Source organism: Helicoverpa zea, chromosome 16 (assembly GCF_022581195.2).
Source record: "Helicoverpa zea isolate HzStark_Cry1AcR chromosome 16, ilHelZeax1.1, whole genome shotgun sequence".
Classification (NCBI taxonomy): Eukaryota; Metazoa; Arthropoda; class Insecta; order Lepidoptera; family Noctuidae; genus Helicoverpa; species Helicoverpa zea.
The window spans coordinates 4,198,855-4,224,934 of NC_061467.1; the positions used below are offsets into that span (position 1 = coordinate 4,198,855).

The 26,080-nt window shown below is 36.9% G+C and overlaps 2 protein-coding genes across 5 annotated transcripts in view; one reads left to right on the forward strand and one right to left on the reverse strand.

The window, feature by feature from the left end:
- The window catches only part of LOC124637870 (active breakpoint cluster region-related protein), a 28,629-nt gene extending 4,089 nt beyond the window's left edge, over positions 1-24,540 (forward strand). For 2 of the 4 annotated variants that reach the window (XM_047174590.1, XM_047174592.1), the window contains exons 6-21: positions 911-1,082; positions 1,643-1,784; positions 11,129-11,242; positions 11,370-11,555; positions 11,794-11,991; positions 12,274-12,393; positions 12,483-12,614; positions 12,807-13,010; positions 15,058-15,270; positions 15,600-15,795; positions 16,279-16,472; positions 19,804-19,979; positions 21,213-21,352; positions 21,433-21,578; positions 21,656-21,780; positions 21,983-24,540. In XM_047174590.1, the coding sequence (XP_047030546.1) occupies positions 911-1,082; positions 1,643-1,784; positions 11,129-11,242; positions 11,370-11,555; positions 11,794-11,991; positions 12,274-12,393; positions 12,483-12,614; positions 12,807-13,010; positions 15,058-15,270; positions 15,600-15,795; positions 16,279-16,472; positions 19,804-19,979; positions 21,213-21,352; positions 21,433-21,578; positions 21,656-21,780; positions 21,983-22,223 (2,699 nt within the window). In that variant the 3' untranslated portion in view covers positions 22,224-24,540. The remainder of the gene's footprint in view (positions 1-910; positions 1,083-1,642; positions 1,785-11,128; positions 11,243-11,369; positions 11,556-11,793; positions 11,992-12,273; positions 12,394-12,482; positions 12,615-12,806; positions 13,011-15,057; positions 15,271-15,599; positions 15,796-16,278; positions 16,473-19,803; positions 19,980-21,212; positions 21,353-21,432; positions 21,579-21,655; positions 21,781-21,982) is intronic. The other 2 variants (XM_047174594.1, XM_047174593.1) reach the window with 1 other exon arrangement.
- On the reverse strand, positions 2,548-4,127 carry LOC124637873. The gene is made up of 3 exons (XM_047174596.1): positions 3,766-4,127; positions 3,112-3,659; positions 2,548-2,920 (listed from the first exon to the last, which is right to left on the reverse strand). The coding sequence occupies exons 1-3, from the start codon at positions 3,839-3,841 to the stop codon at positions 2,879-2,881; spliced, it is 666 nt and encodes a 221-aa protein (XP_047030552.1). The 5' UTR covers positions 3,842-4,127; the 3' UTR covers positions 2,548-2,878.
- Positions 24,541-26,080: the final 1,540 nt, after the last annotated feature.

Sequence of the window (26,080 nt, forward strand, 5' to 3'; positions counted from 1 at the left end):
GTAATAAGTACCAATTTTTGAACAATTTTTTTAATTGTTGTAAAAAACAAAGGAGATTTTCCGTAAATGTTGTACAACCTTATTGTTGTCTCCATTCATTGTTTTTTTTTTAATATTGATGTTTATCCTTATTTTAGTTGTAATATTAATTAATACCCATTATAATAAAATGAATAGAAAAGTTTATTTATCCTGCGTTAGTCATTCGTAACAACAATGTAAGTATTGTTTGCGGTTTAACGTACATGGGTACCCATTACGTGTTTACGTTACTATCGTTACTAAATTAGAAATTAAACAGAATCATGAGTAATTGGTCAACAAACGCGTATATTTTCGTCCCTTGTAAAGGAAATATGCGTAGTTAGTTATTACGGAGAAGCAAAAGGTTAATATTTCCACCTGTTCTCTTGTATGTTCTAAGCTACATACCTATCATAATTTGACAAATGAGGCATAGACACGTCTTACGTCTTTCTCTATGTGACGTCACCTATGTATGTCTGCTTGCAATAAAAACGAGAGATTTATATTTTTGTTATTCATTCACTCAAGAACGACTGAACCGATTTAAAAAATTCTCAAAAAAGACTGCTATGTTGCTATGTTACTCATTTGTTCAGGAATTTGAAGTAGTTCCATCAGGGTGCGGTAAAAATCTAGAGAAACAGCTAGTGCGCCTTGTTCACGAAACAACTGTCAAGTTTTTTAATGAATTCTATATAGTAAAGATGCTAAATGTAATCCCATTTTATAACATGAACAAAGCTTATTGCCAGTTGCTGCAATAGTTGTTTCATGTGAAAACAGCCGAAGATTGTTATACCTACCTACTTAAAATTTGATTGTGTGGTTCAACTAGTTAAATCTCGAGAAACAGCTAGTAAAGACTTCGTTTTGTATGTGTAAGGCGGTACGGGTTCGAGTACCGAGGACGGGTCGAGCGGCGCGAGCACGCTGCCTCTGGGGGCGAGCGCTCCGAGCGGCCCCACTGCTCCCGCGCCGCCCACCGCGCCGCGAGCGCCCGACTCGCCGCCCTGCGCCACCGCGCCTAACTACGTCAACATACACTACTTCATACAGTAAGTTAATACTATTCATGGCTGGGGTATGATCTCCTAGCCTTCATCAGAAATAAAACGTCAATTCGTATAACTTCTTGTATTTACTTTTAAAACACATTTTGTAATAGCAATCGTAAGAACACATCGAAAAAACATAGTTTATCTGTCAATGAAGGAATCGCACGTTCCATCTGTCAAAATCTGTCAAAGGGTTGTCACAGTCATCACAGTGGCAGCAGTGTTGCCCGTATAAAATAAAAGTATCTAACACTATGTGTGTTTATCACTAGTCTAGTATTCCAATTCTTCGACCGCGGCGACAAATCGCAAGGGCCTTTTTCACCAAGGCGCATGAACAACTGCAAAGCGCCTATCTCAGTAGGCCTGTCTTTGGCTGAATAAGAATTTGTTCTTTCTGAATATAATGAGCTTAAAGATGTAGAAGAAGAATCTACTAAGTGTGATTTGACCAAAATTGATCTAGTTAATAAAGTCTATAAGCCACATAGTGAATTTATTCTCATGTGGTTAAACGCTTCATATAATTATGTAGATTTAACGTTTATTTCCTTTTAAAGGAAAGGCGGCGATGGTACAGAAGGAAACGAAACGGTTTCCGACCTGGCAGATTCCAGCGACACCCCTCTCTTACTGAGAACAATATCTTCAGATACGGAGGCCAGTGCTACACCGCCGGCACTTAGGAAACTGCACACTCAGGTAACAATTCGCCTTCACTACCCACATAGTAAAAAACAAAGTCCCCATGTATGCTTAAATCTTTAAAAGTACGCAACGAATTTTGATGCGGTTTTGTTAATAGATAGAGTGAAGAGGATTGTTTTGTATGTATGCATAAAATAGTGGGGGAATACTGTTAACCCGTGCGGACGCTAGTATAAAAATAATAAACGTCTACAAAACCAGACTTTTCGGCTTATTTTTGTATATGAATCACCTTGCTTCTAACAAAACAAAGTAATTTGCACAAACGAATGACTGTAATAACTCATTCCTAGTCAAGTCTACTATTGTTTTCTCATTAAACGCCGAGGATTTCGTTATTAAGCAATATGTAAGCGTATTACGCTGCGCTGCATATCGTATGGAGAGGAATTTTAATCTGAATTGCATAAGAGTGTCTATGCCATTTCCGTTTTATACGAACTAAGAAGCGGTATCTGAGAAGACATTTTGAAATATATTACAGACATAGAATCAAGGTAATATGTGCTTTGTAAAAAACGCACATAATTAAAACGCTGGTGGTTTTCGCAAAATAATATGGAAACAATGACCAAATATTCAGCGAGCGAAACATTCACTGGAGTTTTACCAAAGCGTTAAAGTTATTGTGTAAAATTAGGAAAGGTGATCATATTATTATCTCTGTCACTCCACTTCTTGTAAATAGTCGGAGTCATTTAGTAGGTTCCCCGAAATCACAAAAATAAAATAGGTAAGAAAAAAAAAAACACAAGTGTCATAGAATAATGATTTTAATTAGGAAGTAACTTATAGTAACGACTATTCCTATTAGAGTAGGAATGTTTATTTTATTACCCTCTTCCATACTCTTAAGACAAACATCTATGGACTTAACTAAGCGTTTCAATTCCTTATCTAGAAATGTAACAAAAGATAAGAAGTCGTTATACAGTTTTCAAATAGTCCATATTAGTTCGAAATACTAGTTGGCGATATTTTCATAACTAGCAGTATTTTTTCTTACACTGGGATGATTAATTTTATTAGGTCGAAGGATTGCAACACCAAATAGATTAAAATTATTTTGCTACAGTCAATCAGTTGCTTCATTCATTGTATGTAATAAGCCCCTCTTTTGTACCGGCATTCTGTGAAACAAACATTAAAAATTAATAACTAGAATTTTTAGTATTTATAATCTTTAAAAACATATATTTCTTCAAAATTGCTTAATCTATTCTCGCTGGTAGCTATATAAATTCTTGCAAGCTAATTAACTCTGCCAAATAATCCAGTCCTTAATTTTTTAAAGTAAAGTACCTATATATGAATCTCTTACCTCAATCTCTTTCATATCTTCTGAGTATGTTTTTATTTTGTCCGATTTCTTATCGTTAACAGTTAGCGATATAAGTTTTTCTAGTTCGAGAGGATGCTCTTCCGTCTTCAGGTTGTTTCCCTTCCCCTCCGTAGTATAACTTTCAGTAGAAGTTATTAACAAAATCTCTGTTGGCTTACTCATAACACTCGTACTCGTTTCTTTTGGAGTCGGTTCTGTTGACTTTGCCGCCAGAGGTTCTTCCGAAACATTTAAGATGTTATATTCTCTGCATTCTCCTCGAAAATTAGTATCATAAATGCTGCAGGTAATATTTCTACATTGAGTCTTGTTACATTTGACTGTAGTACAAGTTTGATCGTTACAAGAAACGGATACTTTGAGGCTTCCGATGTCTATGATGTTGTTAGGGTCGCTTGTGGCAGCTGCTATAAGTGGTTGAGCCGCAGGTTGGCCATTTTCCTCTGAACTCCACCAAATATAAGAAAAGGGATATTTTATCCATTCCCATATGGAAGTCATAATTCCGCGGCCTTCTACTACTTCATCTGCAATTGATACCATGTATAAATAAATCATACAAATAACTTTATTTGCTAATGGCACTCAAAAAAATGCCCGCAAAAATAAGTAATTAAATGAAGTCGTACTTACCTTCTGTTACTGGTTTACCAATGCTACCGTGAACAAAACACAGGAGGAACACTACAACTATCTTAGACGCGAGCATGGCGACAGTTAATATAGATACTCTTAACGGGAATAAATGTTTAAACAGTCCCTGCTCACCTTTATATACATACCTGAACTAAGTACGTTATTATCTTTGGGGAGATAAGATCCTGTTGGGAATGTTTACTTAATGAGACAAACGTGCATATTTAAGCATTCTAACTTTAATTTAATTTAGTTTACGTTTATGATGGTTACAAATAATTAAAGAACATTGTAATTAATAATACGCCCTCCAATGGTCTAGTATTTGTATAGGCTGTTTGTTGTTGTACCTTTGTTGTTATAAAGGACAATGCTATTCTTTGTATGGAAGTTGGGCTCAAGTGTTGCCCACAGTAACTGCATAGTGTATTATGTTCCATAGGCTTATATTAGGTCCCAGACCAAAGCATTTCGAAATCTATCCCGGGAGTCCTGAGAAAAGCTGGTTTGACTCTTATTCAATATTACATAAAAATAAGCTTACGAACTCGTAACTATTCCACTTTTATTACCTTAATTGAAATGAATTATATTCATTGACAAATACGAGGTATTGTACACGACAACTTTTTTTTACCGACTTCCAAAAATGGAGGAGGTTCTTAATTCATTTGTATTCTTTTTACGCATAACTCCGTCGTTTACCAACCGATTTCAACAATTATTTTATTGTTTGAAAGGGCTTACTTCCTCAATGGTTCCTTTGTCATCCGGCCCAGGGTCTGGTGATGGAATCTCTAAAAAAATCGGGAGCGACTCTCGAAAATTGTAGACACATATCGAGTAAAATCATTCGGGTATATGTCTCAGACACCACAAAACTGTAAAGGTTAAGATCTGACCTGACAATGGAGACGACAGAGAGACGAGGGAACTCCTCAACGGTATCTACTAACTACCTCATGTTCGAGCTTATATTATTCGTCTTGATATGATGTTTCTAGAAGATAGCTCATTGCGCAGGCGTAGCCTTGTAGATTTAAACCGTAAATTCAAAAATATTGCGGTAATTGCCTTTTTTTCAGAAAATCATTGTCAGTTCTTATTAGAATCCAACGCTTTTAGAATTTATTTGAAAATCACAGTAAAAAAAACCATTCCAACATTTTCCAGTACTGGATCCTGACAGCGAGATCCTTAGCATTGAGATCGACAATATACATATGAGTATAGTAAGTTCAACTCAGTCGTGCGCGCGGCCCTATGTGTGGGTAACCCTTGTACATACACAGTGACTTTGTGTGCGTGACAAGAGGTACAGTCGGGTACAAATACAGTTATTTAGGGGTTGTATACGGCTGTTTAAAGTACAGTTATTACGTAATTTAGTTTATTTATTTATAATGATTCTGTATCGCTACTTGAAAAATCAAATGATGAATTTTCGGATTCGCTACTTTCACCAATGTTAATTATAAATTCTGACTCCATGTCAAAATGTCTATAGTATTCTTCTTTTTTCTTTTGTACATGTCGACAAGTATTACCCAACATCCCTTCATCAATTTGACTTAAACGTTCATTTATGAGTTTCATTATTTCCGTCTTATTTTGGTCGACATTATGCGAAGCAATATAATTTTTTAAAATTCCCCACACATTTTGTTTCCATTATTATACTAAATTATAGGTCTTTTACATTCTTAGTCCACACATTTATTTATTGTCCGCGTACCCCGAGCTAGAAAATATGTAAGGAGTATTTAATTCATCTTAGATATTTCACTTCATTTATTTCTTAGATACTGTCAATGTCAATTTGAAAAGCCGTATGAGAAAATAATTATAAACTGTAAAATGTAATAATAAAAAGCTTTGAATGTTGTTTCATTTTTTTGAAACGCTACCTGACTCCTTAAAACATTTTCTCCGTGAAGAACTAGACATTTTCGTAAACGACTGTACCCATAACAAAAAGCGATGAGAACACGTCATGCTCGGACGACGTCACTGTCACACGAATGAAAGTTGTATATTTACAAGCCGACGCACACATAGGGCCGCGCGCAAATCTGAGTTGAACTATCTATAAGACTTATTTGGCAGAAAAGTCTTATCAGATTAATTTCTCGGGACCCCTGGGACCGATTTCAAAAATATTTTCTTTTCATGTTAAGAGTGAAGTAAAGAACCTATTTCAATCACTCCCACTACTGGGCAAATGGCACAGGCTTTGTAAAGCGATTGTTCATGTGGAATATTAGAACCGGTTTTTCTCCGGACCCCAGGGACCGATTTCAAAAATATTTGGATTTCATGTTAAGAGTGAAGTAAAGAACCTATTTTGACCACTCCCACTACTGGGCAAATGCCAAAGACTTTGTTAAGTGACTGTCTAAGGAGAATATTTGAACCGGTTTTTCTCGGGACCCCTGGGACCGATTTCAAAAATATTTTAATTTCATGTTAAGAGTGAAGTAAGGAACCTATTTCAATCACTCCCACTACTGGGTAAATGACACAGGCTTTGTAAAGCGACAGTTCATGTGGAATATTAGAACCAGTTTTTCGCCGGACCCCAGGAACCGATTTCAAAAATATTTGGATTTCATGTTAAGAGTGAAGTAAAGAACCTATATTGACCACTCCCATTACTGGGCAAATGCCAAAGACTTTGTTAAGTGACTATCTAAGGAGAATATTTGAACCGGTTTTTCTCGGGACCCCTGGGACCGATTTCAAAAATATTTTAATTTCATGTTAAGAGTGAAGTAAGGAACCTATTTCAATCACTCCCACTACTGGGTAAATGACACAGGCTTTGTAAAGCGACAGTTCATGTGGAATATTAGAACCAGTTTTTCTCCGAACCCCAGGAACCGATTTCAAAAATATTTGGATTTCATGTTAAGAGTGAAGTAAAGAACCTATATTGACCATCCCCATTACTGGGCAAATGCCAAAGACTTTGTTAAGGGACTATCTAAGGAGAATATTTGAACCGGTTTTTCTCGGGACCCCTGGGACCGATTTCAAAAATATTTTAATTTCGTGTGAAGAGTGAAGTAAATAACCTATTCCAACCACTCCTACTACTGGGCAAATGGCTCAGGCCTTGTAAAGTGACTCGTCATGGAGAATATTTGAACCGGTTTTCCTCGGGACCCCAGGGAGCGATTTCAAAAATATTTGCATTACGTGTTCAGAGTGCACTAAGGAACCCCCTGAAACTACTCCCATTGCTGGGCAAACTATGAGCCCAGACCCTGGCATTGTCCTTTACTAATAAGTGAGAAATCCTGTCTTAAATGTCTCACAGTGCGTTGACTGACCTTCATGATTTTCAGCCAGACTAACATCACATAGAACACAACTTATTTTAATATTAGGACATGCCAAAAATCTGCACACAGTTCTTGATTTATTACACGTTGTTAGTACTTTTAATCGACGAGTGGACTTCTTTTTCAATTTATCCATTGCTTTCTTCAGAAGTTCCTCTGCAATTGTTGTCTTATTGAGCGGTTTCCGCATAGGTTCATCAATAGTATTGAAACTCATTGCTTCTATCGTCGATATAATATTAAGCAGCGATTCATTTGGAATTTCTTTTAATAATAACTTCCCTTTTGCATCAAAGTCAATTATTTTAGTATTCAACTTCTTAATGGTTCTCCAAGGATTCCTATATAAGTTTTCTCCGATCTATTACACATAAAAGAAAATTGTATAGAGACAAACAGCGCCTGTTTCCAACAGAGGCCGCTATGTTAAATTATTATATTCTATGTTAAAGTGTACTGTCGTCGTGAGGTTTATTAGATAAGAGACACTTAAGGCGACGAATTGGTCAACAATAATTCCATAACCGGCACGCGCATCTAAGGCGCCAAAAGGGGTCGGAGCGTCTGAGCGGGGCGAGGATAACAATACGCGCGCTAGCTTATAACTAAAAGTCGTAAGCGACAAAATGGTTTTGTAATTTTATTATTTAGAAATGATAATTTGATAAAAATTCTTCTACAATTTTAAAGAGTATGTATATACTCAACTACTAAAAAAGTTAAGAGGCTTAAATCGGTCCCGTTTGCCCATAATATGTGAATCTCTTTTTAAAAAGAGGTATGTTTGATATATTTTTCTCTGTTATAAAAGTTACCTAATCATGTTTCTACGTCTAACAAAATAAGGTTTATATCATGAACTTTCAGGTAACCAAGTTGTATTTTGATCCGTTTTGTATTTACTGAGAAAAATTGAGATCCTTGGCGCCAAAAATTCCAATTCGTCCTCTTAAGCAAAAAAAAAAACAGCAATACGTAATGTAATAATCATAAGCAATATGAATTTGTTATTCTATCCAAACTAAGATTTCAAATGTTTATGGAAAACAAAAATAAGTTAAATAATAAACATTTACATACCGGAAATCCAATACAAAAACTTGTGATAACAAAAATTATCATAAGTACAACTGGATATATTGTTATCAAGTGTAATTCAAAACGCAGAACCATTCTATCTGGATGTTGGAGTCATAATAAATCTAGCCGTTTAACACAGCTTCAAGCAATGACTGAGTAGAATTAGTAAACAATCGATTATTCAATTGAGCTTATTTATTAAACATAACTAGAACTTACATAAGTTTTGCACCTTTAGTATTCGCACAGTGCCCTGCAGTATTCAATTCTTTGACAGAACATCGAGATTTCACAAAATTCTTTTTGGATGCAACGAGCGTGATACATTTAGCGTTAATGCAAAACGTTGCCTTTCCAAATACTTTTCCCAACATTTTATTTTGCAAAATATCTACTATCTCAAATGCAATATTTGAAGGCAAATCCATAATTGACTCCATCGATGCTAGGCTATCTAAAACAAATAAATAAAAATGGAGTTAAGGTATTATAACCCAATTAAATTAACACGCGATTCTTAAAATATAGAATCTAGATGCTAGCTTCTAGGTTGATCTTACCTGTGCTGTTAGTCCCTCCGCAATGTCCTCTGTTGTTCGGTCTATCTGAGGGCAAGCAAACCCTATGCAGACATGTCTTGTTGCCACATTTCATGGAATGACAAACTTTTTGAGAGCAGAATGTTAATACTCCACGAATATATTTGCCGACAAAAGACATAAAAGCTGGCGCAACCGTGTCAACATCATCCCAGTCCACGTCACCAAATATGGCCTGTTCTAGTGCTCTAGTATGATTCTGACGAATTGTGTCTTTACTCATGTTTAACTTTGTTTTCTTGTGTTCATTTTCTAGTATCATAGTGGTTATATTCTTGTTCGTTTTTATATCGTCCTTGTTGGTTATATTAGGCCAATACAATAACTCTGCGTCACTTAACAGATTTTTGTCTGCCTTTTTCCCAATATTCTTTTCTTTTGTAATATCGTTTTTTGCGGATTGCACATCGTTGAGCGTCAAATGGATTTCACTATTACTAGGTATATTGACGTTCGAAACATCACGTTTTTCGCGCACGGCTACTGGAACCTTCATTGTCATGTTAATGTTTTTTCTAGGAAAATCAGTTTCAATACTATTTTCTATTTTATGTGCATCTTCTGTTCCATTATAAGTACTATTTGTTATATTAACCATTAGATATATACTTTCCTCGGTCTGAGTTTCATTTAAATTGTCATCAGTTTTGTTAATCACAGAATTAATTTCTAGTTGTAAAACATTTGAGGGTTGTAGGTTGGTGTCATTATATAATAAGTTACTATTAGTATCGTTCTTAAATGTATCGCTTATGTTGTTATCACTCAAATGGTTTGAGAACAATGGTTGTTGCTCTACCTTAATATTTTGAAAGGTAATAACCTTCTTCCGGTGTTTTTTGTTATTATTGTTAGTTCTGGATTTCTTTTTCTTGTGGATCGTTATTTTGTGTAAGGGTGTTGAATCGTCTTTAGTAAACTTTGCTTTTTTGAAACCAAATATTTCCATGGGAACTGGGAAATTGAAATAAGGAAATGGCAAATTTACCCCAGGCGCAAGTTCTTTAGAAAACAAATCATCAGTTTCAAGCATTCTGTCGCGATTGTGCATTTTATATTTTCCCAGAATATCTTGAGGCTTTGGCAGTTGAAGATCAATTTTAATGCGAATATTAAGCGTATTGTCGCCCAGCAAATCTTTCATATTTTCGTCAATTAAATGTTCAGATTTTCTAATGGAGTTCTCATATGGTGACGAATGTTGATATCTTTTCTGGTCATCTGTGGAACGCATTCTGATTTGTTCCATTGGATCTCTCAACAGTGGATCGAAGCGAACCAAACACTGTTTACAACCGCAATCGCATGGAAAGTGATTGCTTTTACAAAAACAGGAAGATTTAATAGGCTCGTAAGAAGATTTGTGCAAAATTGGAGAGAGATCTATGATTTTTTTATCATTGAACATAATTTTTTCTAATGGTACAAATTCTTCATGATTACCCTTTGGAGTTATAGTGGTCGCTTCTGGTTTGTTATTCATGTATCTTGATTTTGCGTTTATAGGAATGAATACATCTAAAGGACTTCCGAATGGTGAAGGAGGAAATTTAAATGTTCCTGGATTGTAAAAACTATTAGCGTAGAAGTAATCGTCATGTTTATTATCCAGTCCGGGTTTTGTTTTTGAATATTGATCATGACGTGGCAAAAGAGGTACTTTGTTTTTACCTTTAGTTTTTTCTAAATAAGTCTTTCTTTGTCTGTGGGCCTTATCCAAGTAGTGTTGATATTCAGATAGAAGATTTTCTATAGCTTCATCACTTTGGCTGTCGCTGTTCGTAAATACATCGAACGGTGAAACCTGAGAACGTAAGAAATGTTTTATCATGTCACATATTGTTACGATGCCGTTGGTCACAAATTGTAAAGTAATACTTACACCATTATTTTCAAATTCATTTATTATATCAGCGATATCACTGTAGATAATAGTATCATAAATTGGACTCACTTCAATTCGATTAGATTCGGAACCTAAAAGTAAACGAGATTCTTTTAAATTAATGGTTTCTTACAGTATCAATTTCTGCCTCAAATCATTTGACTTACTTTCTGAATCATAGCTGTAAATGGCACTTATAAAGAAGAGAAAATTGAAGACTAATGTAATTTTCATGGTTCGTTTCCCATGCAGAAATCTATAAGAATGATTTAATCTGAAATGGTACTGATGGTTACCATTTCATGTTTACCTTTCTAGGCTGAATGTTACTGCAAACAAACGTTTTAATGGCTATTGTGCACTGTTGCGAAACTAGTTATACAACTTCTCCGATTATACTCTTTAATTAATTTGGTATATTTGTTATGAATAATGAATTTAATTATTTTTAGGAGTCGAGCAGCAACAATGCGGAGGCAGAGCGGCTGACTATGCACCGTTGCATAATAACAAGTATCATTGAGAGTGAAACCGTTTATGTTGAATGCCTTTATGTTATGGAGAAGGTAATTTCTAAAAATACCTTTGTAAACTAGTCCTTAAAAAATACTATGATTCTGAGTAGATTGTGTTATATAAGGCTCCAAATAATTTAAATAATATGTAAGATTTAAAATCATATTTGTTTTGCAGTATATGAATGCAATCAAAGCGACACTGTCGACATCGCAGCCAGTCATCACAGAAGAAGAATTTAACACAATCTTCTACAAAATATCTGAGCTGCACGAGTTACATAAGAACTTTCTAGAAGGACTGAAAGCAGCTGTCGCTAGTTGGGAAGAGCCTCTGTCTGTTGGAATACATTTCAAAAAAATGGTATGTTATTTGAATATCTGAAGCACTAAATTATAGACTTTCTGTCCTCCTAGACTCCTTCTCTTATTATATAGGAATTGTAAATAACGGTATAAGCGTTTTTGGGTGTGCTGTCCAATTAAATTGACCTGAAAAGTGTTAATTTAACTACCCTTATTTTCAAAATCATCTTTACTACTATATAATACCATTGCAGTGCTTTCAGAAGGTGTATTTAAAAATTATGTATTTTGTATAGGCTGAAAACATAAACATATACGGCGCATTCCTGCACAACTACGGTCGCGCGACGGACGCGGTGCGACGGCGATGTTCCTCGTCGCAGAGCTTCGCGCATCTCACGCGGCAGATCTCGTGTCACGGACAACCGATGTCCTTGGACGATCTGCTGCATAAGCCCGTCGCCAGGGTTCAGAAGAACGCACTAGTCTTGCATGTTAGTAATGTACTATTACTTAAATTCTATTTTGGATGCATTGGAATATATTAAATAACTCCTGCTGAATGAATGGAACATGGAATGATGACTATTGACCTAAAAACGACTGTTTCAGGGAAGCGTTAAGTCTTTCGAGCAATACTCAGCCAGAAATTAGGTTTAGCTTTAAAAAGTTTATTCTTGTTTCTTCTCTAAAAATTGTCTTTACTATTTAGAATTCTGTTTCTCCTATTTACGCCATGCGGCGTACTAACTATTTGTGCCTTATTTGTTTTGTAGGATCTTATAAAATACACTCCAGCCAGTCACCCTGATCACGCCATGCTGACGGAAGCTCTAAACATGACGCAGCATTTCCTAGACGAATTCAATATTATTCAAACTAAATCCATGTTCCCTGTAAGTATTTATCTCCTTTCAAATTAGTGCGATGACTAATGTGAATAGGATCGAAGTTCGCAAGCCAATGATTTCTTATCTATTCGTAGAATGCCGACCGCGCCCAAAGAAGACTCGTCAAGAATTCCTTTATCGTGGAACTCTCAGATGGACACAGAAAATTAAGGCATCTATTTCTTTTCAATGACGTCATTGCCTGTGCCAAGTATAAGGTAACTACGGTAATATGTGTTTGTATTTATGTTCTGAGTAGAATCATTTGAGATGCAAACGCCAACTGCATTAGAGCACTGAAATTGAAATTTTGTAGAAAGCAGCACTGTATGGCTTACGTTAGCATTCCATTTGTGTACTACTCAGTGGTTTTTACACAAACAATTGTACTTTTATTAAGATTTAATTTATCTATACAGGCATCAGGTCGTGACAAATTCACGTTCGAGCTTAAATGGTTCATCCCTCTGCCGGACATTGTGGTGGTAGAAGATGAAAGTGTTGGCGCAAACGCGAACGATGCGCGGGAGACTTCGCCCGCTAACATTGTGGCGCTCAAGTCGCAGGCCTCCACTGTACGCGATCAAATACTCGCTGAGGAAAGGGCAGCGGCTGATGATAAGGTAAGCTGGGAAAGGACAATGCCGGATTTTGTATGGACCCTGTCCCCACCCACCAACAGACTTGAAACCAGTGTCATCGGAAGCGCATCCTTCGATAGATCATGATTATCAAAACGATTTACTCCAAATGTATGGGCTTTTGGAAATACACGACATTTTAATATCCTTAATAATCAATAAACGTCAAGTTTGTTAACCAATTACTCGGAGTTGCGTGGACCGATTTTGATTATTTTTGTTTTAATGCAAAGAACAACGTTAGTCCGATATCATTTTCATCGGGATCTTTTTAGCAACTTTTGAGTTATCACCGGTTAGAATGATAATTGGTTTAATGATTTTGTATGGACCTTTACTGACTCCAACAGAGTTGAACCTAGTGTCATCAGAAGCGCCTTATCCGATAGATATTTTTTTACTGTGACGACATACTCTAAATGTTTGGGGTTTAATGAATTATTTTTTATTTTTAAATTATTCAAATCTCATAATATATACATATATATATTTTATATGAACGTTTACTAGTCATTGGATACATGAAGTGGGCTGCCGTTGTAAGACGACTAAAAAGTCACGGTGTATACCTACTAACCTAACCTAACGTTACGTTAATTGTGGATACTAAAATGTCGAATATTTCCAAACTCCCATACATTTGGCGTAAATCGTTATGATAGTCATGATCTATCAAAGGAGGCGCTTCCGATGACACTAGTTTCAAGTCTGTTGGTGGTGGTGAAGGTGTCCTCACGACATCCTAAATTGCCTCTTCAAACCGATTATTTTAACTGATGATAACTCAAAAACTGCTTAAAAGATCTTGATGAAAATTAAATCGGACTAGCTTTGAGATAGTTTCCCTATACAGGGTTACTGGTAAGTAGACCGCATCCTTTCATGAGGTGATAATATAGGCCAATACGGACAAATTTGACCATGGGATATACTGGGCAAAAGTTAACCCGTTTCAAGATAATCGAATTTCAAGATCTTTTCTTTACAAATCGTCTAGGTACACGTATGAATTTTTATTATTAGTTAAAAGTCTCGTTTTTGCGGATTTTTGTGTATTTTGTGCCTTTTTGGATAGCTAGATAAATGTAGATGTTTTTTAAGTATTCTGCACAAAAAAATGAAGAGTAATATTTTTGAGCAAATAGCCACTAAAAAAGTAATTGCTGTTCGCTAAAATTTCCTCTGTGATTTGTACAGTTTTATGGTTTGTTATTATGAAGCGATTCATCTTCTATTCAAAAACACACAAAAATCCACAAAAACGAGACTTTTGACTAATAATGAAAATTTATACGTGTACCTAGACGACTGATCTTGAAATTCGATTATCTTGAAACGGGTTAACTTTTGCCCAGTATATCCCATGGTCAAATTTGTCCGTATTGGCCTATACTATCACCTCCTGAAAGGATGCGGTCTACTTACCAGTAACCCTGTATACAAAAAATAGATTTCAAAATCGGTCCACGCAATTCCGAGTAATTGGTTAACAAACTTGAAGTTAATTGATTATTAAGGATACTAAATTGGCTTACAGTTCCTAAACCCCATACTTTTGGAATATGTCTCCATAATAAGAAATGATCTACTAAATGAGGCGCATCCAATAACACTACTTTCAAGTCTGTTGGTGGGTGGGGACGTTTTTAGGCATTGTCCTTTGTGTTTTTGATGTTGCAGATTGCAGATTGTGGAAGTAGTGTGTTTGCAAAATGTCAGCTTAAAATATTGGATTTCATATAAATTTATATTTCACTACCGGTTTTTCGCGGTCAGAATCGTTATTATAAACTAATGGTCTGCCATGTGTTTGTTAGGCATTTGCACTATTAGATGTACATGTATTTCTTTAACTAAAAAATTACTTGTGAAACGGGGAAATGAAGAGTAAAAACACAGTTTTTCTTAAAACAACTGAATACCTACTTTGGAAATAGAACGCGAAAATTCATAGTTGTAATAAGAAATCTGACATTTAAATTGTCCATGAACTCGACAAGCACATGGTGTAATTATGATCCTCTTACAGAAAATCCGTATCGGCGGTCGCGGCGCCGCAGAGAGGCAGCGCAAGAAGCTTGCGGAGCTCGAAGCGGCGCTGGTACTAGCGTCCCCCAACCTTACCTTCCGCGTCGGAGCCCGGGCACCAGGCTCAGCGAGCGCACTGCAGCGACAACACATCTTCTTCTTGAGTTCCGAGTACGAGCGAACGCAGTGGATCGACTCTATACATGCTCTACAGGTCAGAATGCTTTTATTTTTTTGTGCAATTATGCGCATAAGTTGCGCAAAATTAATTCTGATGGCGCATATATTATGTTTCTTTACAGTGTTAATATTGGTCGTTTCAGGTAAAAAGCTTTAAACTTTATCAGTTCTTACTGTGATATGCCTAACACGTGTATTTTTTACGATTGTTTTTCACTCAACTGTGTAACAAGTGCAACAATACTGACTTAAATCATCTTTATATTTCTTGGTTAGTTCAATATGTACAAGTTTTTTTCAACAACCCTGAATTTTTTGGATGGTCCTCAAACGTCCTTAACTAACGATTCATTACCACGCTAGGCATCATCAGCACCACCAGCGGGTTCAAGCGCGATCTCTATGCTGGAACTGCAAGCGTGGGTGACAGCTTGCCGCAGCTACTTGCAGACAGACATGGGCTCGTACCTCCTGCGCAGCGGCCGGGATGACTCGCTGCTGCTCGGAGACCTGCAGCTGCATGTCGGCGGCATGACGGCGCCGCTTGATACTGCTGCTGGTAATGTGTTCTAATTTCAAATTATTTAATAGAATAAAATAAAAAAATTTCGTTATACAGTTTTCGCTAAATAGCTACATTAGTTTGTGTATGCCATGGAAAACAAAATAATTGGCGGAGATGTCCTAACTCAATATCTGCTGAGAAAGTAGCGCACAGAAGTGTAGTGGTGTTCGGGGGACGAGGAAAGTTACCGTCTGCACATCTTTTACGCCTTCTTTTGATCCGACCATTCTTTGAAAACACAAAAATCGTTGACAGATGTCTCAAAAATCCGAACGCTTCGTTAGTTCACTCATACCCACCGTACGTATTTGACCTTGAGGAAGGCCCCTGACCTATCTTATGGCCTTATACTTTTTTGTTTGTTTGAACCAAAAAGCACAGAAACTGCTATTGGAATCAGAAATGTTGCTTTCACGTATACCCCAATCACTGAACAACCACAATCTCTCAATGTAATCGATAAACTTTCGTACACAGATTACTACATAGTGGTGGAAGTGGACTCTTACGGACACTACTTCCGCAAGGCGAAGTCGAAGCTAGTATGTCGCAGTGCTCAGCCGCGGTGGAACGAGAGCTTTACGCTAGACCTGGAGGGATCGCAGAATTTGCGCCTGTTGCTGTATGAAGATGCCGCCAGGCCGGTGTTGCGAGGGAAATGTACTATCAAGGTATTGTGACAAACAAAATAATCCCTTAATTTCTTGAGGCGCATATTTCTGTTTTATTGTGTTCTTTATCTATACTAATTTTATAAAGCTGAAGAGTTTGTTTGTTTGTTTGTTTGAACGCGCTAATCTCAGGAACTACTGGTCCGATTTGAAAATTTCTTTCAGTGTTAGATAGCCCATTTATCGAGGAAGGCTATAGGCTACTTTTTATCCCGGTACGGGAAGTAGTTCCCACGGGATGCGGGTGAAACCGCTGGCAGAAGCTAGTGTATGATAAAAGTCTGCGTTATACGCGTAATCCAAATCACTACATAGTATAAAACACAGTCGCTTTTTATTATCTTATAAAATTAAATAACAAGAATTATGTTATTTTTCCACTTCATTTTAATAATATCCGATCACATGGCCATGTGCTCACCCATTGTTTTGTAAAAGTGTGGTCTGTTTATTGTAAATATATTTATTTATAAACATGGGTAATAAAATGTCTGGTAACGTCTATTTGTAATACTACGTACTATTACGTCTATCGGTAAAAAAAAAAACCGGCCAAGTGCGAGTCGGACTCGTGCACGAAGGGTTCCGTAAATTACAGTTAAATCAACCTATCTCAAAAACTATAAGAGATACTTTGATCAAACCAAAAATCGTTGAAAGAGTTAATTAGCATGCATCACCTCTATTTTTTTTAGAATTTTATACCCCGTAGTTATAAAAATAGAGGGGGGGGGACATACTTTTTACGACTTTGAGAGCTGATATCTCAAAAACCGTTCACTTTAAGAAAAATGTTTTTTAGAAAACTTTATATCATTTTAAAAGACCTTTCCATTGATACCCCACACGGGTATGTACATCGAAAAAAAAAATTTCATCCCTCAGTTACATGTATGGGGGGCCCCACCCCCAATTCTTTTTTTTACTATTTAGTGTCATATTTTTGTAGCGGTTCATACAACACATATTCCCATCAAAGGACAATGCCTGGGTGTGGGCTCAAAGTTTGCCCAGCAGTGGGAGTAGTTTCAGCTGGTTCCATAGTGCACTCTGAACACTAAATCCAAATATTTTTGAAATCGGTCCCAGAGGTCCCGAGAAAAACCGGTTCAAATGTTCTCCATAGATAGTCACTTAACAAAGCCTGAGCCATTTGCCCAGTAGTGAAAGTGGTCGAAATAGGTTCTTTGCTGCACTGTTAACACGAAATCCAAATATTTTGGAAATCGGTCCCAAAGGTCCCGAGAAAAACCGGTTCAAATGTTAAACTTGAACAGTCACTTTATAAAGCCCAAGCCATTTGCCCAGTAGTGGGAATGGTTAGAATAGGTTCTTTACTTCACTGTTGTCACGAAATCCAAATATTTTGGAAATCGGTCCCAGAGGTCCCGAGAAAACCCGGTTCTAATGTCCAACTTGAACAGTCAGTTTATGAAGCCCAAGCCATTTGCCCAGTAGTGGGAATGGTTAAAATAGGTTTTTTACTTCACTCTTAAGACGGAATCCAAATATTTTTGAAATCGGTCCCAGAGGTCCCGAGAAAAACCAGTTCTAATGTTAGCCAGCCATTGTTAGCAAGCCATTTTAAGCAGCCACAAACCTAACAACCTCTTTTCTTGAAATAACATTCAGATAGATAGTGGTTTCACTGTTAACAGGATAAAAAAAAAACAGAAATAGACGTTTAAAGGTAATTGTTGTTTCTTTTGCTTTTCAGTCTCTATCTACCACAATCAGTCCTAAGTTCGAGTAGCGTCATGCAAATCCTTAATGGCAATGGAAAAATGTTATCAAGACGAATAAAATAAGCTCAAACACGAGGTAGTAAATAGATACCGTTGAGGAGTTCCCTCGTCTCACTGTCGTCTCCATCGTCAGGTCAGGTCTTAACCTCCACAGTTTTGTGGTGTCGGAGACATATACCCGAATGACAAGTTTTTATTCGATATGTGCTTACAATTTCCGAGAGTTCCATAATGTTTTAAGGCTTCTATCACCAGACCCTGGACCCTGGAACTATTTGGAAAGTAAATCCTTTTAAACAATAAAATGATTGTTTAAATCGGTTGGTAAACGACGGAGTTATGCACGTACTTACGTAAAAAGAATACAAACGAACTGAGAAACTCCTCCATTTTTTGAAGTCGGTAAAAAAAATCCCGTTCAATACCTCGTATTTGTCGATTAATATTATAATGCATTTCAATTAAGGTAATAAAAGTGGAATAGTTAAGAGTTCGTAAGCATATTTTTCGTAGTATTGAATAAGAGTCAAACCAGTTTTTCTCAGCACTCCTGGGATAGATTTCGAAATATTTCGGTCTGGGACCTATTATAAGCCTATGGAACATGCAGTTACTGTGGGCAACACTTGAGCCCAACTTCCATACAAAGAATAGCATTGTCCTTTCATCACTGTAGTACTTATAGTTTCCGAGTAAATCGGCTGTGACAGACGGACAGACGGACAGACGGACATGACGAAACTATAAGGGTTCCGTTTTTGCCATTTTGGCTACGGAACTCTAAAAACAACAGATAATAACAATGGTTACGATGGTACTAGGCGAGAAGGAAGTTAGCTGTTTAGCAGCAGATTTTTAAAGCGCAACCATTTCGTACAAAATATATATATCGGGTGTGTCGTTCATAATCACATTAAATGAAATGCGTTAATATACTGGTTAATATATGTCCATTAACACAAAGAAAAAAGAAAAATACGTAAAAATAAAAAAATGAATTTTTCAAACAAAGTAAATAGAATAAAAATGTGCGAAAATTAGAACACCATATAAAAGTCAGTCATTACAAACAACTGTAATTCTCCCTTGAAAACTGACAGCTGTCAACTGATCAAAACATTCGATACTCCTAACTTTATCTCTGCTTTACACATGATGTTGTAAATTATAAAAACGAAAAATGACTCCTGTGGCTAAACCACTGAATGGATTAGGTTATTTTTTTTACAATTCGCCATAGAATATCATAAAGTATATGCGATAGAATTTAATGTGATTGTGAACAACACACCCGATATAGATGCGTCACGACCACAAATCATAGAAAAGAAAGGACATCGACACGACGACGCCTACTCATCTGCGCCTTCTCGTAAAACACAGAAAAGACGGGACAGGGGTGCCAGCATACGAGGGTGCGGGGTGCGGGCGACGGTGCTGTGCCTCGTCTTTTCTAAATGTTTTAAAAAGTTGTGACGGCGCTCTGTCTTCGTACGACGTCTTTTCTGTGGTCTATGTAACATTTTAGAAAAAGAAGAAGTTCCTCTATTTGTACTTTAGCTTCAGTAATATTTTGTGGTTGACAGCTATCGCGCGAGTGGGTAGCGGAAAGCGCGGGCGGCGGCGTAGGACGTACGGTATGCGTCGGCGGCGGGTCGCTGACGCTGCGCCTGCGCCTGCTGCCGCCCGAGCGGTCCGCGCGCCGCGTGCCCGCCGCCAAGCCCGGCGCACTCTTCGGCAACAAGATCACGCACGTCGCCAAGTCAGTATATTGATTTAAGTCAGGCATCTAAGGCCCATAAAGAATACAATACATAAATATATTATAACATCATATCATACACTAATACAGGGATGGTGAACCTTTATTGACTTACGTGCCAAATTAAATAGAAAACACAGTCATAATTATAGAGGCGTGCCTTTATGTCAAATAGTTAACATAAAAAGGTAAAAGATTATGACGAATTGACTTGTTTTTGATTCTCAAATTTACATTAATGCTTATCTCATAATAAAGTCGTGGTGGCCTAGTGGGTAAAGGACCAATCTCTCAAGTATGAGGGCGCGGGTTCGATCCCAGGTCAGGCAAGTACCAATGCAACTTTTCTAAGTCTGTATGTACTTTCTAAGTATATCTTAGACACCATTGGCTGTGTTTCGGATGGCACGTTAAACTGTAGGTCCCGGCTGTCATTGAACATCCTTGGCAGTCGTTACGGGTAGTCAGAAGCCAGTAAGTCTGACACCAGTCTAACCAAGGGGTATCGGGTTGCCCGGGTAACTGGGTTGAGGAGGTCAGATAGGCAGTCGCTTCTTGTAAAGCACTGGTACTCAGCTGAATCCGGTTAGACTGGAAGCCGACCCCAACATGATTGGGAAAAAGGCTCGGAGGATGATGCTTATCTCATAATAAAATAGGCTCTATTCTGAATATGGGAAGAATCCACGAAAAACATTTAATAGTACGTGGTTATGGTACATAATTTCAGTTGAAAACTTGCAAAATAATGGCGTGCCCAAATTATTTAGCAGCGTGCCACCACGGGCACGCGTGCCATTGGTTCGCCATCCCTGCACTAATACATATTTTACATAAACAACTTAAAACTAATGCACACAAAGTGTTGGCGTCGTGTTAAGCTGCGAGGTGTCGCGTAGCCATCCTCGGAACCTCCGATTTACGACACCCTTCGGCCAAAACCCTTCCTTGAGGAAGGTCTCGATGTGGTGAGTTGGAAATCGCACTATAAACGAATTGAAGTTCGAATATATCTATAGCTGTCGCGCGATTGGGTGGCGGAGAGCGCGGGTGCCTGCTGTCGCCGTAACGAAAGCATAATTAATTGACAAGACAACTTATGAAACTAAATATATGTTTTTTTTTTGGTCATTTCTATACCGGCCAAAGTTAAAAGTGGAATGCCCTAGATGTTTTTCTTTTAATAATTGCAAAATCTAATTCGAAAATAACAGCGGTCGTTTTTTTCCACAGACGTGAGAAACGCAACATTCCATTCATAATAAGTGCGTGCGTCCGTGAGGTAGAGCGACGCGGCATTCATGAAGTTGGCATATATCGCGTGTCCGGGAGCGCTTCCGACCTCAACAGACTCAAAAAGAGTTTCGAAACCAGTGAGTATTTACTCATTTCTGTCAACTTACTATGGTGACATCTCGCGGCCTGCCGTAATATAAGTGTTTTTTTTGTCCAGATGCCTATGAAGCTGAACAGCTGCTAAAAGAAGTGGATATACACTCAGTGACTGGCGTGTTGAAGTTATATTTGCGAGAGTTGCCAGAGGCCCTGTTCACGGATGCTCTATATCCTGAATTGCTGAAGGCGTGGGGAGCTACACAAGTACGTACTTACCTCGTAACTCAATTAGAAGTAATCGTGATTCGAACAGTTACTGATTATTAATTTTTTTATTTCAGGGCGCAGGGACGTCAGTGGACTCAGGACCGGCGCACACAAGACGCCACGCGCTGCTCAAATGTTACGCACAATTACCCGACCTCAACAAAAATTGTATCGACTTCCTTTTGAACCATTTTGTTAAGTAAGTACCTTCTTACACATAATGCAGCTCCAAATGTGTGAAAATAAACAGACAAAAGTTATATAATGCATTTAATGTTTGGCTCTATACAACTTTTTCTTTATTTCTATTTTTACAAATCTGTCCGATCTCTAATATGCAACGTCAGAAGTATCAATCATATAATTTATTCTAAGCTTTAACAACTCACTCGTTTTTACAGAGTGAACCAACACGAGGGCGAGAATAAGATGTCCCTACACAACTTGGCGACCGTGTTCGGTCCCACACTACTTCGGCCGGGAAGTGCGGGCGCGGGCAGCAAGCAACGCACGGATCTACTTGCCGCCGGGACCGTGGATGCCATGGCACAGGCCGGTATACTGTACTGCCTATTGCAGCAACGACAACTGGCTGCCCAGCTGTCAAGTCACCATCGCGCGCCCCATTCGCTGCTAGACTAGTCCCACAAGCGTTTAGGCTTATAGAGGAAAGGCATTGCAGAAGATTTGGCTTTTGGTCAGCGTCCCCTTAGATGCTGTAGTAATCCAGACGTCTACCAGGCATCTCGCCAAGGGATCTTCAATACCATGTCAGCTAATTATTCTTGATACCAAGACGTCGTATGTCGTATTCGTACGTCATTTTGTTAAATAAAATCTTCTGCCATGCCGTCCCAAGGTCCCTTTACGCCTAACGAATATGAAGCCGTTCAGCTTATAGTCAACCTACGCAAACGGTCATGTAAGTTACTGTGGACGTACGTCCCGTAGATAGTCTTTACATTAAAAGTGGTTAAGTACTTCGACCCATAACGGTTTCGTGGAAAGTCGACATTCGATGAAGTCTCTCCATATTTCAAGCTTTTATTGAGATATATAACACCACCCGCCTTTATATTTTATCCCAGTATTACATTATATCCATGTTTGCTATTGCCTCAAAGTTCACTTTGGTGTTTACCAACAATACCATATAATAAGCATGGATGTTTTCGGGAGTTTTGTCTGAGTATTTATAAGGTCAAAACTGTGAAACCAATATATATAAACAAAGTTTTTTTGCATTATTGGTTTTATGAAACTTGTTGCAAATTATGTTAACATTTTAAATACCTAGGTTTTACTGGTATGATGCACTTTGATAATGTTAAATTCGAATGTGGAACAACAAAAACATTTTTCAATAGAATACATTCCATTAATTACGACAACAGACTGATAAATAGATGTATCATAGAAGATATAACATTTACAAACATTAGCATGTATTTAAAATGATGAAGAAGAATGTATGTAGATAGGGTTGCCAGGCTTTTCAGTATGTATTTTTTTTTACATCCTTGTGGCCAATAACTTTTACTGCCATTTGTCAGAAAATCAGTCAAGGAAAGTCTGATCTTATATTGCCAATTATTCAGTTAACAATCATAAATATTTCTTTGTATACAATATGGTTGTCATGGTTTCCTTAACATGAGCTTGTGTGGTAGGAAACGTCCGAAACTTATGATGAACTATGGATTACCGGGAATAGGGAGAACATAACTGCACAAATAATATGGACTAGATATGTTATAGAGAAGTCTAGAATACGAACTATAGCAGCTTTTTATCGACTGCTAAAGCACGAACTTTGCTGTATTAAATCTTTTTTCCCATATAAGGCTGATTGTATTGGTTGTTTTAGTAACAGCTGCAATGTAGTTATTTCTATTCTAAAAAAAATTACGAAATGCGTATTAAGTGACTAGCTTGTACATTTTGAGTCCTGGCAATCCTGTAATTTGACAAGATTTTTATATAAGTTTATCGAGTCGTGTTTCATTCAATTGGTATTTTTTATAGCGGTTGTGACTTGTGCAGCTGACATCGTCGCAAGGGTAGCATGGCTTGTTTAATACTATCGAACGAATTTGGGAGAAACGATTGAATCAGGATAAAATGATTTGATCAAGTATTACGAAGAGGGACCGAAATAAATGTAATAATTTATGGTAATAAAATCATTAGCATAAATTGATGAAGCAGACTGATACTAATGTATTTGTGAGCGATAGTGTTTACTTTTTACTTTTGAAAGACGACAAATTAATTTAATATGTGTTGCTGTTATGTATGGATACAAATGGGAATTTACGACACATGCACTTCAGGGGAGCCCTATTTGATGAAGTTCTCGCGCGTCTCCAGTGCATGTTGTCGTTCTTATCAAATATATCTTTTACCAAATTATGTAAATCTACTTTCAGTACAGTCACAAAATTGATCTATTTATAGGTAGGTACGCAAAAATTTGGGATTGACTATTTTATGCAGTACTAAATGAACGTAAAAGCAGATTAAAGAAATGCTATACATTATTAAATAATGGAATGAATATAAGTTAAAAACCAGCATCACATAATAATTATATACAGATTTTATCCTGGCTAAAATACTTTTGTTTGACCTTAGGTTCTTAGATCTCTAAGACAATGGTATATTGAATACAACAATAGTTGAACTAAAGAGGACTATAGGATACTTTCATCTATTTTAGCATTTTTGTATGCTAGTCGTGTGTATGTTTTTTTTATATCAGCACCACTTTAGTAATTTGATAAATATCCCTTCAACAGATTGTGGGTGTCACACAAATGTCGATTATGATGACTAGTTTATATAACTTAGGTGTTCTATTTCACAAATAGGCTTAGGTGAAATGTGTTATATTAGTACTTAAAGTAAAATTTACCAAAAATAAAAATTCTTAGAACAATATTAATTTCATGTATTGAAATGCGTTTTTTTTTTTTTTTTTGTTGAAAGACATTAATTAATCTGTAATGTACGATAGTTTATGTTGTTGAGTAATATATTCAAGACTTAGTTAAGATTCTTCACAGTTTTATTTTTATCGTCTTAGATAAACCTTGTGTATTCTTCACCAAAGACCACTGTTTATGACATAATATTTCTTTAATACCCAATTAATCAATTTTGAGAAATAGGTACAGTCAGCACCAAAAGTCGATGAACAGAATCAATATGACAAAACACCTGTTCACAATAAAATGCCATAAGTTATCGTCACAACTAGGAAACAAAATAGACTGTACACCAGAAACTTACAAAAGTCGTTAAACACGAGTATTTCAAAAGTATCTGTGCACTAGTATTCCTAAAGTCGCTGTACCCCATCAATCCAAATGTCGCTGAACATCATTGTATCAAAAGTCACTAAACAGCAGTAAATACAAAATTAGGTTAACAAAGTATATTTTTAATGTTGCCGTGTGTTAATGTACCTTTGACTCTTATGTTGTTCAGCTACTTTTGGGACAGTACTTGCTTGACCTTAATAATGTATGTTAACACGTTAGTATCTATTTCAATAATTTTAATAATTATTTTGGAAATACACTCTTTTGCAAAAAAAGCGGGCACCTATACGAAATCTTAGTTTTAAGGACTTTACGTGTATTTCAAAGGGTTTTAATGATTGTAGTATGTTTCTAGCATCAAAAGGGTTAGCCAAGCATGCGTGAGAGTGTATTCTAAATTTGAATTTTGTACAATTGCTAAGAAATTGGTTAAACCTTGTTTTGGACTAATTGCTGGCAGAAAGTTCGTCGGTGTTTTGAAAAGTTTTTGAAGTGATTTTCAGAAAACTGATAATGCAGTCTTAATTAATGTACCTTTTTGTTAGATCAAAACATTTTTGAAAAACTATGCGTATTTGATAAAATTTTCACCTACTCTAAATGGGCTATACTGATGATTGATGGCAATGTTAAGAGTTTCGGTATTTTAGTGTAAAGCGTTCTTCTATTTAGATATTATACCCACGTGTTTTAAAATATCGCTTTTTCATAATTAAACACTATTTAGAGGAGTATCAGTACATTGGGCTGCGACAAAACCAATTTAAAGTAAGCAGTGCCGATCACAACTCATCTCCTTTCGGACTTTAACATTTTTAAAAATCTTGAAATTCTACAAAATACAGAAAATAGCGCATAGATTGTGAGCACGAGGTCTTAAGGTCTCGTAATCACTGATTTTCAAACAACCTCGTCTCTTGGGAAACTCCGTAGACCTCCGAAGATCTATGAGTCTGAGCGTTCAAATACCGTGTTTTCATCCCACTGACATTTTATTAAATAAACTTGCCTGCACCGAGATTTCCTAGCACTTTCCTGCTTAAATCATAACAATAATTGGCTATCTGCTCATTTCTTAAGAAACTTACGTTTGGTTTATACCTTTGAATTCTTGACTCCCTTTCAGCGAAATCATCGTTTAGTAACCCGACCTATGGAGTTATAGAGAGCTTCAAC